The sequence below is a fragment of the Rhineura floridana genome, chromosome 4 (genome assembly GCF_030035675.1).
Source record: "Rhineura floridana isolate rRhiFlo1 chromosome 4, rRhiFlo1.hap2, whole genome shotgun sequence".
Classification (NCBI taxonomy): domain Eukaryota; kingdom Metazoa; phylum Chordata; class Lepidosauria; order Squamata; family Rhineuridae; genus Rhineura; species Rhineura floridana.
The window spans coordinates 168,255,979-168,271,933 of record NC_084483.1 but is presented as its reverse complement, the minus strand read 5'-3'; the positions used below and the strand labels follow the sequence as shown (position 1 = coordinate 168,271,933).

At 40.8% G+C, this 15,955-nt stretch overlaps 2 protein-coding genes across 4 annotated transcripts in view; one reads left to right on the top strand and one right to left on the bottom strand.

Moving 5' to 3' along the window:
• The window catches only part of IARS2 (isoleucyl-tRNA synthetase 2, mitochondrial), a 68,166-nt gene extending 65,117 nt beyond the window's left edge, over positions 1–3,049 (top strand). For both annotated transcript variants that reach the window (XM_061625169.1, XM_061625171.1), the window contains one exon: positions 2,164–3,049. In XM_061625169.1, the coding sequence (XP_061481153.1) occupies positions 2,164–2,306 (143 nt within the window). In that variant the 3' untranslated portion in view covers positions 2,307–3,049. The remainder of the gene's footprint in view (positions 1–2,163) is intronic.
• Positions 3,050–3,232: 183 nt separating this feature from the next.
• RAB3GAP2 (RAB3 GTPase activating non-catalytic protein subunit 2) overlaps positions 3,233–15,955 on the bottom strand; it is a 65,226-nt gene continuing 52,503 nt past the window's right edge. For both annotated transcript variants that reach the window (XM_061625167.1, XM_061625168.1), the window contains exons 25-35: positions 14,501–14,674; positions 14,264–14,370; positions 11,952–12,018; positions 10,986–11,056; positions 10,278–10,313; positions 9,374–9,448; positions 8,605–8,823; positions 7,573–7,662; positions 7,264–7,482; positions 5,665–5,823; positions 3,233–4,210 (exon numbers count right to left, since the gene is read on the bottom strand). In XM_061625167.1, coding sequence (XP_061481151.1) covers positions 4,067–4,210; positions 5,665–5,823; positions 7,264–7,482; positions 7,573–7,662; positions 8,605–8,823; positions 9,374–9,448; positions 10,278–10,313; positions 10,986–11,056; positions 11,952–12,018; positions 14,264–14,370; positions 14,501–14,674 — 1,361 coding nt within the window. In that variant the 3' untranslated portion in view covers positions 3,233–4,066. The remainder of the gene's footprint in view (positions 4,211–5,664; positions 5,824–7,263; positions 7,483–7,572; positions 7,663–8,604; positions 8,824–9,373; positions 9,449–10,277; positions 10,314–10,985; positions 11,057–11,951; positions 12,019–14,263; positions 14,371–14,500; positions 14,675–15,955) is intronic.

Genomic DNA, 15,955 nt, shown 5'->3' with positions numbered 1-15,955 from the left:
CCAGAATGATCAAGGGGATGGAGCGACTCCCTTACGAGGAAAGGTTGCAGCATTTGGGGCTTTTTAGTTTAGAGAAAAGGCGGGTCAGAGGAGACATGATAGAAGTGTATAAAATTATGCATGGCATTGAGAAAGTGGATAGAGAAAAGTTCTTCTCCCTCTCTCATAATACTAGAACTCGTGGACATTCAAAGCAGCTGAATGTTGGAAGATTCAGGACAGACAAAAGGAAGTACTTCTTTACTCAGCGCATAGTTAAACTATGGAATTTGCTCCCACAAGATGCAGTAATGGCCACCAGCTTGGACGGCTTTAAAAGAAGATTAGACAAATTCATGGAGGACAGGGCTATCAATGGCTACTAGCCATGATGGCTGTGCTGTGCCACCCTAGTCAGAGGCAGCATGCTTCTGAAAACCAGTTGCCGGAAGTCTCAGGAGGGGAGAGTGGTCTTGCACTCGGGTCCTGCTCGTGGGCTTCCCCCAGGCACCTGGTTGGCCAGTGTGAGAACAGGATGCTGGACTAGATGGGCCACTGGCCTGATCCAGCAGGCTCTTCTTATGTTCTTAAGCACTTTGTCCTGAAATGTGCCTAAATCGTGTGAATAGAACCCCAAGAAATGCAGGTCCAAATCAGGCTAAAGCAAAGCGTTCTTTTATTGAGAGAAAAGAGAATAGCAATACACAGTTACTGGGGGCATGGCAGCATTACTCATTAATATCTTAACCAATTCATAGCTTTGAACAAAAGTGATAAAAGGTCCCCACTGCTATAAGAAATCACAGGTAGCAGGGGTGCCCTATCCTAGGCCCAAGGAGTGAGCAGTGGAATACAACTGCAGGCAGTGATATGAAGGAACTCTGACCAAAAAGCAGGAAGGAGTCTCTTTGCCTCAAGGTTGGCACCAAGACAGACTCCCTTCCTGATCTGTGGCTTTCAGTCCTAAACTACATTCCTTGAGAGCATAGTTACACATGTTGGAGCGCAGATTGCCTTCTTGGATCTCAAACCCTGCTCTTAAATACATTTTAATACATACAAACCAATGTGAAAGGGAGGGGTCTGGGTATGAGGTGATCTCCTGTTGTGTGTGTATTCCTTGCTGACACTCAGAAAAACTAGTTCTGCTTTCTAATGCCAACTTTGAACAATGTGATTGTTTTGCTGGGCATGAGGGAAATCAGCCAGGAAATGAGGTAACATTTAATTCAGGGTCTGCATGTTCCTCCGAAAGTGCCACAAGAAGGTATTTGCTTTTTGTCCTCATTTCACAGTACTCAGGAAGGCACAACGAGTCGGAAAACAGGGGTCGTGGGGTGGGAAATATAGCCCAGAATACTCCAAGGCCTTGCCACACATATTCCATGAACCGAAGTGGGGGTCAGCCAGATATTCAGAAAGTATATCCAACTAGTTGTAGTCCTTGAAAGCTTGGAGGTACTTAAAATCAAGTCTTGAAGGGCCTGTATCCAAACAAAGCAGGTATTATCCTCTTCTGATTCATTCTCTTCAGAATGAACCAAAATATTTCTGAAGAGCCTTGAAATGATTTTTTTAAATTACAATTAATTATAGTCCATGGCTCTTTCAGTGATATTCCTACCATGTACTCCTTCACAGCCAAAACCAGACTTGAGCTAATTTAACAGTCTACAAGCTCACTTGGCATGCCCCCCACTGTACCTTGCATTTACAGATTAAGTCCAAGTTCGGTAAGTAAGAGAAAAACAACAAAAAAGCCTTTGTTCTGGAAACTTAGACAGCAAGCTCTGACCCAGAGTTGAGCCAAAGCACCAATGACAACAATGAAAAGAGGGGGGAAAGGAAACAGAAAAACTGAACCTCGAGTATGAGCATGCTTCTTTCAAGTGCTTTGTGTCACTGAGTGGGCATTGGGCAATGCACAATGTCTTCTGGGGAAGATATATGTGGAGGGGTGAAAGACCCTTTCTCCATTCCTGGGAATGCCTTGACTTTTTAAAGGAGCTGAACTGCTCACTCCTGCAGGAGGTGGTGGAAGCGGCAGCAATCAGAGCTGCATAGCAACTGCAGCACTTTCCACAATCTCCCTGCTCCACCCTCCTCTTTTTTCACAGGTGGGTTAGCAAGAGAAAGAGAGGCTTCCCTAAGTGGTGTGCCTACTTAATCTGATTCTTTTAATAGGTGGCGATATCCGGGAAGAGTCTTCCTATAAAGTCATAGTTCTACCAGCTGCCAAATCAAAATGCCTGCGCTGTCGGAGGTACACAGCTGAGTCAGCGGACACACCATGTGCACGTTGCATGGGACTGCTTGGTGGGAAATAACAGACTCTGCTCTCTCTCAAAAGTAGCTTGACCCATTGCTGACTACTTTTTTCTCAAAAATCCAAAGGAATGTAGACATGGGTAGAGTGAGAAACCGTGCACTATTTCTTTGAGTATAAGGATTGGAATGCTAACTTGAAACTGAACAAGTGTATATACTTAAGCTTGTACATTAAATAAAATGGTTGTGAGACATGTCAAATGGTCTTAGATATTCTATACAAGCTTAGATATCTATATAAGCTTCTCTTAATTGGATTTATAATCTGGTCTCAGGAATGTTTGACAGATGAGTCGAAGTGTATAAATGAGCTGGTTTTTTTGAGAGATCTTATACCTAGCATATGCAAGTAGAAACTAGCTTTACTTTGGACTTCAGCAATGGTTAGGTGCTGGTCATGGGATTTCATGCTAACCAGCTTTAACCCACAGTTAGTATTTACCATAGCAAAAGAACATAAAGTGGTGAGGAAAATGTGTATAATCCCTAACCTGGGCTTCCTTTTTCAGTTATAATTAAGTTATCTGTTATCTGGTCAGTCCTTAGTTCTATTGAGCTACTGCCTACAAATGTATCAAAACTATACTCCCAACTGAATGTAAACTTTATACTTTCCGGGTCAATTTCTGCCTATTGCTCTAGTAAAAAGCCATCCAAGATATATTGGTCCTAATTCCGCTAGCTGTAACAATTTTGATCGCTCCCAATATTAAAGAGACAGATCATTTACATGTCCTATCAACCTAAGCGTCTAATGTCCTTCTATAGAAGTATTTTGTAGATGTTCAGATTATAAAGGGGAGGGGCTCTGTCTAGGATGAGTTTAAAGGGGAGTATTACAGTTCTAATACATCTACTACAAACCTGTGATTCACGTTCCCCAAATAGGTGTTTATACTTCATAAGACCTATGCACACCACAGAAGACTGTCAAGTTTAATTTTAATACTTCATATAATGGGCAGCTGTGTACAGAAAGCACAAACTTCATTTTCACACAGGGAATCTAGGGCTGGTCACAATTTACAGCATTTTTGCAATAAACTATACAACACTGGCAGCTTGTTACAGAACTTGATCAGTTTAAATTAGATTCCTAATTTTTTTTACACTTTTATCAAACATCCAAGAGGCAGTTTCAATTCCAATACCAACACTTTCTAAATGATAACGTGCTCTCACTCTCCTCCCAATAGAACATTTCTGTGTGGAGAAAGAATTAACAGCAAGCCTCGCTGCCACTTGCCGAAGTTGTCTGAACATGATGATTGTATGAAGCAATACTTAAATGCTGTAAGCCTCTGCCCAGCTAGCTCTTTGTTAAAAGCAGTCAAGACATTAATTTGAAAACCAGAAACATAAGTAGGAAACTCTGCTTTCTCAGTTTCTAATTAAATTCCTGTCATTTAAAAAGCACCAGTCTATCTTCTAGCATATGAAAAAAAACTAGTATGTTAATCTGAATGACAAAGCTGTTTTTAAACCTAAACTACTGCACAAGTGCTCAAAGTTAGAAATAAATATGGGAGGTTATATAGACAAATATACAAAGATGACAAATTTGCTGGTATTATCCCACCACAGTAAGGTAGAACTTCACATGGATACCATTTCCTAAAAGCCTTAAGGTGTTAGTTTACAAATGTCATTTGGGATTGCTTCCCCCTAGATGGTTCTGCTTCTGTATGTACAAGAGCCCTGCATTTAACTTGCACTTGAGAACTCTTTGAAACTAATAGCAGAAATTGTGACACTGCCATCATGACATTGCTTCCACTGCCTCAATTAGGTTCAAGGCAACACTGTACTGTCCATGGTTTTCTGGCAAGTGTTCTATCACCTTATCTACTAGCTTTGCCGTTGTGGTAATTGGTACGTCTACATTTTGAAGATCATGTGGATCCTGCAGAGAAGAGAAAACACCATCTTCAGCCATTCATCCACAAAAGCAACTGCTCAAGTTAATGAGGGAGTAGAGAATTTTCGCTTAAATGCTTATGCACCTTCCAATTTTGCAGAATATTTTCCAGAAACACATTAACTGTGTATTCATAGTCAGTTGTAATTACAATTTCTATAATACTCATTTCTGCAAGAGATTTTTTTTTAATTACTCTAGTTCTTCCCAATTTTTTACTCTTAAAATGCAACAGTGGTCTTTGAATGTATGTAGTCTAACTTCAATTCTCTGCTTAGGTGCCTTTAGAAACTTACAGGGTGTTTATGAAGGTCATTGTACAGCAGACTTTTAGGGAATAGTCCCTAACCTGATACCCAGTGGCAAGAAAAAATTGCCTCCTAAACAGAAAAGGTCAGAGAGGAGACTGTTGTGATGTCTGTGGCTGCTACTGAGAGTGAATATAACAGGAATGTGAGATTTGAACCACCTACCCCATGATACACTTGTTGCTTTAATTTGCCATCTAGCTAAGCACTTCAGTGAGTTGGACAGAGACTGGCTTCAGCAACAGGCTTGATTGGTCTGATTTGTTATACCTGGGACTGAGCACCTGTTTCGCTGCTTGTCAGCCATAAAAGCTGAGCTGTTTGCAGCCTGCCCCCATTGGGTCAATTATCATCGCTATGGGGAAAGAGTACCACCTTTTTCTTTTTCCTTGCTTGCAATGTTGCTGGGATTGAGATGGATGTAGCTTGTTTGACTACACATAGGTTTAAGTGCATTCCTGCAGGTACCGAGTGTGAGTGAGAGATTGTTGGGACCCTAGGAGTTAGTATCCCCTGGGCATGAGACAAAGGATGATGTATGTTTGTGGATCTTGGAGCAGGTGCATTGTAGGCAGGAAGTACTTAAGGGAAATAAAAGTTTGAGGGAGTCACAGCAGGCTAGCCTTTCTTAGCAATCAAGGACAGCATGTTTCATGGGCTGGGGAGATTACAGGTGCTTGTAAGCTGTGCCCCCACCGAGTTCCTGCCTATCCTTCGTACTACTCAATGATGCTCTACTCAATTTCCCCACTACATGAGGCAGACTGTTTTTTTTACAAGAAAGCAAGATACATACAAGTAGTCAGATCTGCAACAAAGTTCATATTCCATGCCACATGGCATGCTCTGGCTAAAGATTAACAGTCCTATGAGCCACAGTAGTCACCTCAAGAACAGATCAACGTTGCTCATGCTTATTAACCCATTCCAAGCTGGGGCTGCTTAGAGCAGAGGGTCTCATGTTAGAAACTGTCAGATGTGAAATGCTTCTCTAAACATTTTCCTTTTTTTGTACTGAGTGTATCAAGCACTTGATAATATTAGATGTGGGATTTGTGAAATCTTAAAAAGACTATTTCGTCCTTATTGTGCTCTGTGGCCAAGAGGATGCTTTCAGTCAAGGGAATTTACCATAGCTTTAAGCCAAGTGCAGAGAGTTGGAGACAGCCTGGCCAGTAGCTCCATGCCTTCCTTGGTCTGGGTGTGCAGTAACGCATAGGCCAGCCTCTGTCCTGTCAGCACCAAGAGCTGAGATGCAAGGACCTCTTTGTCATGTACTTGAAGAATAGCCTGAATAGCAGAAGACGTGTTTACACCATCATAGAAGAGAAAAGGCACCGGATTATATAAATCTTCCTAGAAACTAAACACACATAGGTAACAGTTGTCCTCAAAACGGAAGCCTGACAATGACGAACAGGCTTACATGGTATGGATGCCTAATATTTACAGCCATTATACATTACAATACATTATAGTTTAAGACATAACTTTCAGTTTGTCAGTGAGCACTGAAACACCAAAAAACTTTCAACAGCAGACTTGACTGCATGATCCTTCAAGGGGACAACATAGGGCATACATGTGTGTTGCCTCTAAAATCTGCATGCCAGGGGAACTGAGAAAGCAGGGTTAATGCACTGGACTGGGCAGTCAGTCACTGGGATCAATACAAATGGGCTCCCTCAAAGGCTGTGAATTCAGTTTCCCCCTCGTGCAAGACTTAGCAGTAGGAGAACTTTACTGGACTGTTACTGTATGTTCAACTCTGAAAAAGTTCTTTATATCCTCTGCATTAAAGAGAAAATGAATGAATTCCTTTTGAAGTTTAGTTATTAAAAAGGTAAAGGTGTCCCCGCACTTGTAATGTGAGTCGATTCTGACTCTTAGGGTGATGTCTTGCAACGTTTACTAGGCAGACCGTATATATGGGGTGGGATTGCCAGTTCCTTCCCCGGCCTTTCTTTACCCCCCAGCATATGCCGGGTACTCATTTTACCGACTACGGATGGATGGAAGGCTGAGTGGACCTCAACCCCTTTTACCGGAGATTCGACTTCCTCCTTCCAGGGCTGTGGAGTCGGAAGCAATTTTGGGTGGAGTTGGAATCAGTAGAAATGTACTCTGGCTTCAAAATAAATTTTGGTTGACACATTTTTTAAAATATAAATTCAAAATGTCAAAGAAGCTTCCCATGAAGTCAGCTGTAGTTGAGCATTTCACCATAACTCAAGATGGAAAACATTTTGTGTGTCCGTGTATGACCCAGGACCCAGATGAAGACAAATGCTGTGATGCCAAGACCAGCGCATATTCAGGCAGCGATAAAAATGCTCCTATGAGAGCTTCCAGTTTAAAAAGACATTTACAGCCCTTTCCAGGGCTGTGAAGTTGGAAGCAATTCTGGGTGGAGTCAGAGTCGGACAGTAGAAAAATAGAGGAGTCGAAGGTTTGGCATACCGACTCCACAGACCTGCCTCCTTCCGCTGGAATCGAACTCCAGCCGTGAGCAGAGCTTCGGATGCATTACCACTGCTTACCACTCTGCGCCACGGAGGGTCTTATTTAGTTATTACTTAGGAATAAATCTGAGCAGGAATATACCATCTACTGGTGGCATCTCAAGACATTTGTATAAAGTTTTGACACTCGTCTCTTGACCTGCAAATCTGCTTTTGCCCTAGGCAAGATAGAAATCCAGATGATTGGTTCACACTAACTTTTTCTTACCTCTTCTCCAAGTTGATCCAGGCCATAGTTATACAGCTCACACACATAGTGCCGTCTAATGACATCCTCAGCAACCTGAAGGTGCTGAGCCAAATCCAAAGCCAGGGCAGGCCAATCTCTGTCTTTCACAAACACAACAGCTACCCCATCTGGGCTGCCTTTTGTTTTCTGGGATGAAGACTGGGCTTGGGCCACTGCACTCACCAGTTTGGTTAAGAACTTGAAAGAAAACAAGACTGTCACGTCAGTAGCAGTTTAGTTTTACAAAACAGAAAACTTTCATTGATTTCCCCCAAGGATTTAACTTACTTGATGCCGTACAGACAGCAGAGCTGGATCCACATCACCACTGGGCAGCAACTGAATTGAAGTAAGGTCTTTGAAAAAGGCATTTTTACCCTGCATGGAGAGAAAAACAATAGCATCCTTTTTAAAAACAAAAGAAGGATTTAAAAAAACAACCTATTATAAACCCAAAGGACTATTTTTTTATTATTTTTGAATATCCATTTCATTTCAAAGTGTTCAAAGTTAGAGGAACTGACACCAAGAATGGAAACATTTGCCCTTTTCATGTTAAGTTACATGAAGCACATGAATGGAAGATGTAGGGAATGTAGTTTCCCTACACAAGTACATTAAGCAAAACAGCCTGTGTTGCCAACGGACATGTTATTTATTTAAGGCATTTATATACTGCTTTTCAAGCAGACCTCACAAAACAGTTTACATAAGATTATTACAGTATTTTTTTTAAAAAAAATGTTACAATAAAATGGAGAAGACAGCTTGTATGTTTAAGAAGCTATTACTGCTTCTCGCTCCCCTCATGGCAAGATAGTTCTGCAGCAGCTGCCCCTGTGGTGACCATTGAGGGAAAGAGGGAGAGGCCACTGGATGGTGACAATTCCTCAGCATCTTTCCTCAGAGCAAGATGGTTCTGCTGTAGATGCCCATATGTAATTTACACATATGTTATTTATTCTATTTGGAATTTTCTAATGAAGCAGCCCTGAATCAAATGAAGGTTTCATTATGCAAGTGGATGTCCTTACATGAACGGGACTTTGTTGGATACATCATGTGTGCTGCCTATACTGCTTCCACCTATCTACAGGACAGTTTCTGATCTCCCTTTCTGACTGCAGCTCTGAGTGAAATTAGATGCGACTGAAGATACTAATTTGGGAGCAACTTTTCAGGGGCTGCAGTCTGGATTTGAATTGTAATCTTCCAAACTGCTCACTTCTGTCCTAAATACAAAAATATATTTTTCAGGAACTGCCTGATTGTTGACTGGTTGGCGGGGATGAGGATCTTAGCAAGTCTTACATACTGTACCTTACTGTCAAAAAGTGAGAGGGGCTTCACACTCTTCAGTGAAAACTTCATGATTCCATACAAGATAGTGCAGAGCACAGACTGGTGCTCAACAAGGGGGTAATGGATGTGTTTCTGTTCAAGGGCTAGTTCCACTAGTGAGGTCTGTCCTTCGACAGACACCCAGGCATCTTCTGTGTCCAGCACAGGAAGTTGCATTTCATCACTCTGTACATCAGCCTGGTGTAGAAAAGCAGAAAAAAGCATTAACATTTGGAAAGTAACTGCAATTTCATCTTGAATTGCTTGTTTTCAAAAATAGTGGGATTATTATCATTTCTACTACTTACTACTACTGCTACTATTACGAGATATAAAAGCAGGAATCAAGAAATCTGCAAGGCTAGTCGAAGGCTTATCAAAAGAGATAAAATAAAAATGAGAACAAATTCACTGAAAGCTACAGTATTCAATATATATCCCACCTTTCCTCCTAAAGGGAGCTCAAGGTGGCAAACAAATGATAAAGCACTAAAAACATAAACATCTTCAAAAACAATTCCAATATAGATGCAGACTGGAGTAAGGTATCTACTCAAAATACCTGAGCTACTTTTGGTTCAAAATCTGTCACATTTTAGGAATGCTTGTCAACATTTCTTAGGAACAGATACATGGACTATTGCACAGAAGTTTTCATTTCTCTCTATTGCACACTCAGTTTTAAAGTGCCACATTATTAATCTATTAAAACAATGTGATGGTTGGGGTTTGTGGGAATTTTTGTTACCTCCATAAGTGTTTGAAGAAGATCTGAGCAAGAGCCAAGAAAAGATGTCATTGCAATGTCGCTCATCCCCACATCCTATTTGAGAAAGCATAATAATTAGCCTGTGCAATGTGGTTTTTTCTGACTACATTTTAAAACATTTCTGGAATGGAGGAGACTGAGTTCACAGCTAAAACTATGTTAACCATTGTGGTAAATGTAGAAGGAAAGATCTGGGCATTGAAAGAAATAATAAAAGGACAATCAATTTATAAAATATTCCCGATGATGATGACATTTCCAAGTCCAACCCAATTAATCTCTAATATGCAAAAGAGCTCTTCCTATTGAAGGTTTTTAAGCAAGTTACTGAAGGCCAACAGGTGCTTCAGATTAAAATTTTCATATATTTTACATTAAATCAAAATTCAAAGTACCCAATTTAATCAGAAATTAATCACTTTCAGTGGATTTGTCACTGGGTAGACTAATAAATTTAGAAAATTGCTCAAACAGATGTTGATTATGTTGGAAGCATAATGTATTAAAAATTGAAATGAGATAAAGAGGTTCTGGTGCATAATACTTGGCATACTTAAGTGAAATAAGAGTGATGGGAACTGCCTGGGATTTAAATGCAAGATTACAAACTGGCTGGCAATTCTGCTTGGCTTTACAATTATAAGCAGAAGTGCTCAAAATTACCTAGATTTCAAGAAAACTAATTCTAACCACATGTTTGGGCTACACGTAAAATGAAGACAGAGCAAGGCAAAACAACTAAGGTCTAGGTGACGTCGCCTTATAAGGCCAGAACTGGAAGTATGAATCAGCAGAATGCCACATTTCAGGTCAATGCAAATGTTATCAGATGTATTATTATTACACCCTTCTTCAATTAAAAATAGTTTTTAAAAATACTTGCCCTTCTACATAATCGGTCTTTTGGTGCTTTTCCAACCTATTACAGAAATATTTCTTGAGTGTCAAAGTCCATTTAGTAAAAGCAAAGAACTCAATACATTGGTATGATCCCATCAGCAAATGCAGAGAGTCTCTGCCTCTCCCTCCCATTATTTCCCACAAAATAGGCAAAGGAGAGGAGATAGTCCCTAAGTTCATTTTTTAAAAAGCTTCTTTGCTGACTGAGGTTTGTTCAGCAACGCAAAAAAACCTGTTCCCTTCCATTTGGAGCAAATTAAGAATTGGCACTGCACTAGAGTTCTTCGAACCCACTCCCCTACTGTATGGAAGAATGCTGAATCTCTGTTGCCAGTGTTGAGTTTCTACATACTGGCTCATATACACATATTCATCACTTGATGAATGCAACACCTCAAGCACAGCTCACTTCAAACAATTCACATGTATATTTGAAGCACTGAGTAATTAAAGTGATATACATGCAAATAGCAAATACCTTCTGAAAAGAGATCTCTCTCACATGTGAGACAGAGGTAACACCAGCACATACTGCAGCTGGCACTATCTAAAAGCCGTTTTTTCTTCAGAATTATTAAAACTACATATATTTGTATGTGAATAGCTACAGCCCTAGTTTAAAACAGTGATTTCCATAACGTTACCCCCCACTTTGTCAAAAAATTAAGGGAAACTATAATTCAGAATTTACCTTGTCCGTCAAATAGGTAGCAGCAGAAAGCCTTTTCACTATGAAAGTGTTCCACATCATCAGAGCAATTCCTGAAAGTGTTACATGAAGGTTATGTCAAAAATATTTTTTGTCAGGCAGACTCATAGGGGTAAAATCCAACATTGCATGAGGAGATGTCTGCTCATACAACAGGATGTTGCCTTTCTCTTGATCCTCAGTGCCCGCCACCCCTGTGTTACCAACCCTCTAGAGCAGATTTGGGGGACAATCATGAAGCACTGAGCTGTAGAGAGGAGAGGAAGTGGAAGTCTCATTGCAAAAAGCAAAGTCCATTTCCCTCACAGACCAACACAAGTAGCTATCTCCCATAGGATGGGAAGCCTTTGAAACAGGTTGGGATGAATGCTGAAACAGAGAAGCTTGTGTGGGGGGTGGAATGAGCTTCCCATATTTAAAAGCAGTGCCGTACTGCTTTGAAGGCAGAAAAGTTGTTTGAGTGCCCTTTAAGTGGGCATATCATTACGTAGCAATTCAGCAACCAAAACTGTTGTTAAGGAGATGTTAAGGAAGAATTTGGGATTTATTTATTTTTTTACTATAGCACTATCTGAACTACATTTTCTCTCTCTTTATTCTGCTGAAGTTCAGATCTATTAACAGACCAGTGCATTTCTCTTGAGTTTTCTTTCAGACTGTCTAGAAGACACCAGTTTTTAACAACTTCTGTTGGTCAAAATTTGCAAGTAGAAACCTCAACAGACTAGTCACATTGTACCAACATTCACCAGACAAGTGCAGCATTAATGTGGGAACACGTTACACAATCTCATCCATCCACAGCGGTTGCCACATAAAATATTATAGCTGTGAACCACTCACCCCGCACTTGCAATTTTGAAGCCAGCATCTCTGCTCCGCCTCTACAGACTGACAAAGTGCAGAGTCTTGTGGCGTTAAGATATTTAATAGTTCCTTTGTACTTACCATACTGAACATGAGCATTACTGATGAATCTGAGATGTTCTATAGACCTGATGAGGAAGTGTGCTTCCTTATATTAAAAGATTAAAGAAAGAAAAAATAATGTGTTAAATGCAATGAAGCAAATAAGCTGAGCATCAGTGCCTCTTAGGCTAATTGTTACATGCTTTGTAGCTCTGACAATATTTCACTTTATCAGTGACATGGGCCTTGCAGGCTGCAACCTGAGTACATGCAAAGGAGTATTTCACTTTTTAAACAAAGCATCTGGAGAGTTCTGTGGGTTTCTCCCCGAAAACCTTTTTCTGAAAAGATTATTCAGATGAAAAAACAACAATAGCTGTTGTCATGAAAACCTGCATTCAAGTTGGTTGTGTAGCAGGGAATTGTGAGATCTTCACAGGTTAACATTTGGTTTTTGCAATGAGGCCATGAGTGGCAGTTATCTGCCCAGCTTCAGGGAGGATGTGTAATCAGAGGCCCAACCTAACACCTTATCAGTAGAGGCCTGGCTCCAACAAAATCTAAAGTCCGTGAAGCTTTAGGGAAGATGTGTCATCAGGGTCCCAACTTAACACCTTCTTGTCAGCAGAGGACTGGCTCCATGGAAGATGTGATATCTGGCAGGCTTCAGGATGTATGATTTGGCCCGATTGGTCAATTGTCTCTGGCCTTTGGCTGGGGGGATTCTGCTGTAAGTATGGGCAGAAAACTAATTTTTGTTCCTCTTCTGGGTCCCATCATGCCTACTTGATGTTGCCCGGCGAGGTTCCATTTTTGCCATCTACCATCTTGACTGTTACCTCTCTGAGGAGAGGTGGCTAACCAACTGCAAGCCTTCTGTGAGTATTAGCTCAGGCTAGTTAGTCTTTGTTGTTTTTCTATTGTGATTGAACTCTCTCTGTTTTACCTTGTCCCTTTTGGGTGTGGATATTAAGCAACTGTTTTGTTGCTGTAACTGTGCATCTCTTTTATTCTTTAATAAACTTACTTCTATTTACCAGTGTGTGTTCATTTCAGAAGGTTGGTTCTACATCTGGTACCTTGACCACGACTACTGGGTAACTGGTTGTTTGCCTAAGGCTCCAGGGCAAGGAGTGTCTCCTTGCTCTTGCCCTTTAGAATTTCTGGCAAGTTTTTGGGGCTCTGAGTTTTCCCTTGGCTCAGAGTGGTTAACCAGTATAAGGGGTGGTGGCAGCTATCTACCCTGCAGGGCTGTTGTGAGCGTGCACAGCCTTGGCAGAGAAGGATGTCTTGCCAGGATCAATTGCCCTGGGTAGGGAATTTGCTCCTGGGACGGTGAAAGGTGGAGGGAGGACCCCCGTCAGTCATCACAGCTGTCTCTTTAGAGGTTAAGAGTGCGGTTATAACAACATTAAAGCAGTCAATATGGTGGATAAGTATTTCTAGCTTTAAAAACCAAGGGTGAAAAATGGAGGGGAGTTTAAAAGAACGAAAAGAGCTTTAAAAAAAAAGTATATCGTGAAGCATAGAAACAGTAAACTCATTTTTCATATGCACTACTCAAAAATATTTGGGATGTTGCTGCTTATTTTTTCCAGTCATGCTACATATTCAGAAAAAGCTCCTTTGATTAGTTGAATCCAGTTTGTACTTTGTGTAGGGGAAACGAGAAAGTTTATGGGGTCTACTGGTAGATCTCTAGGTGATTTACGGTAGATTGGGCAAAGTTCTGATTCTCAATTGGTTTAATAGTAGTAACAAAACAACTTTCCCACCTAAATTAGGCTGAGGAAGTTAAGAAAGCTAACTAGGAATGGACTTTTGTGTGGTGTGAAGGGACTGTGAGCTCATTTCAGTTCTGGTATTGAGCCTAGGCTCAGAATGGGCTCGAAGACACCCTGTTCTTTCATTCTAACGGTTTGTTTTCCATCTGGCTCTGGTTGGCAAATCTTGGGAGGTGTAGTAAAAAGAAAAAAAGTAGATCTGACAAGCTTTAAGTCTGCCCATGCTTGCTCTATACAGGTTTATTTTCTATGGCGCTAACTTCACTTTGTATTGATATGTACCCTAATTTGCTCTAGTCGTCAAAACACAAACACAGACAGTTTAATTCCTGAGAGTTTTGTCTAATTTAGTAGAAGCTGATAGCCTGAAAATAACTACATTATGACAACTGTAGTAAACATTTACAAACACAATGGAAAGTATGTCCTCTTCCTTGCAAAAGAAGTGGTAAAGCTGAAATTGATCACAGCTGCTTTTTGTTTCTTCAGCTGACAAATCTACAAAATTTTAGTCAAAAAACTGGTTTACAGAGTTTACATTACACAATGACAGCATCCGTATGTTACCTCTGGGTCTTTGTTCCACTGCACAACATACTCCCAACAGCAATGTGCATGGAGTACATCCATCTCCAGGCTACAAGGAAACTGCTGATATGCTAGATGCAGTAATTCTAGAAGTAAAAGTTATAAAATGTTATGAACTGTTTTTAATTAATTTGCTTTTTGCTAACTGGAAATAATGCAATCACTTGTTTGCTCCTGAAGTAGTTTTTCAATGAAACATTTGTTCTGCATTTTTACCTAGTATGGTTTTCACACCCTTCTGGTCTTCTGTGCTGTCCGCTAGGAAACTGATGTCAGTTTTTGATGTTTCCTCTTCATTTTCTGACTCTTCTCTCTGCCGCCCCAGTCTGAGTAATGGCAGACTGAGGTCTTGCTTGAAAACCCATTTTGCTACACTGTCAGCAATGCCTCCTGAGACAAAATAAAAGGCAGTGCAGAATCAGTTACAGGTTCTTCCTGTGCACTATGCATTTTTCTTGTGTGTTGTAGCGCATGACCATCATAGACATTTTTATATAAAAAAAAATAAAAACATGCTCAACATAAAAACTGCCTGCCTCAGGCTAAACTCTCATATCCTGGGGTAACCTGGTTGACGTCTCATAATGCAAAGCGGAAAGAAGAATTTTAACAAACTGGGTGCAGGTATCAGTTGTATGCATTCCTGCCTATGATCTAAATGACATGGGTCTAGTATGTCTAAATAATCAGGAAGCCAACATTCAAAGGCACAAACTCAGAAGCCACTATTATTGCTTAAATCAAATCAATTAAGCTTCCCCACAATTGGTTTTTAAAACCATTTTGTATTAAGATAGGTTACAGCCCTAATATCTTGCTTTCAACATACACAATGTCACACAAGTCAGCCCTTTGTTTCATCAGCCTTTTCCAGTGTTAGGGCATGAACACTGATGCATGCCACATAAGCTACTGACACTAATCCCATTATCAGGTTTTACCACACTGAATCTGGAATTGTCTTGCTAAAACTAACAGAATGTATGTGCCTGATTCTTTGCTATTTTTTACATTTGAATTTGCACATCTTTATTCATGCTTCTTCTACAACAGCAAGATTTGCGCTCTCTCTCTCAATTTAGACCTGCATTAATTGACTCTAACCCACCCCCATGCCAACAAACCTTGGGGCAGATTCTTCAGCATGAAACTATAGATCAGCAGTGGGGAAACTCTGGACCATGGGCCAAATTAAACATAAGAAGGAGTCTTCATTTGGCCTACAAGGCCATTTCCCCTAAACCACAGCCACCTGCCCCTCACCTGACATCATATTTGACATCTGGTGTGGAGCACGTAAAGACATGGCAGCAAAGGAACAGCTCAACCTTAAAATGCGCTCCCAATTGTTCCTTGGCAAGTGAGGCAATGACAACAAGCCAGTGGTGGCTGATGCCCATTACCATCGGTAGGGATAGAAAACAAGACCAACAGCAGGCAGAGCCAGAGTCAGTAACTGGCAGACCCAGATCCAAGTCAGGGAGAATGAAACCCATTCTAGTTTTCCCTCCTTCCTTCTTCCTGCTGAGTTCTACAAGAGCAAAACGGAGATTAACAGTGGACTCCTTGGGGAGGAAGGGCAGGGCATAAATTTAGTAAGTAAATAACACAATATGCTGAACAGGTGCCTGGCTGTGACAATGGACTGGATGAGGGCTAATAAACTGAGGC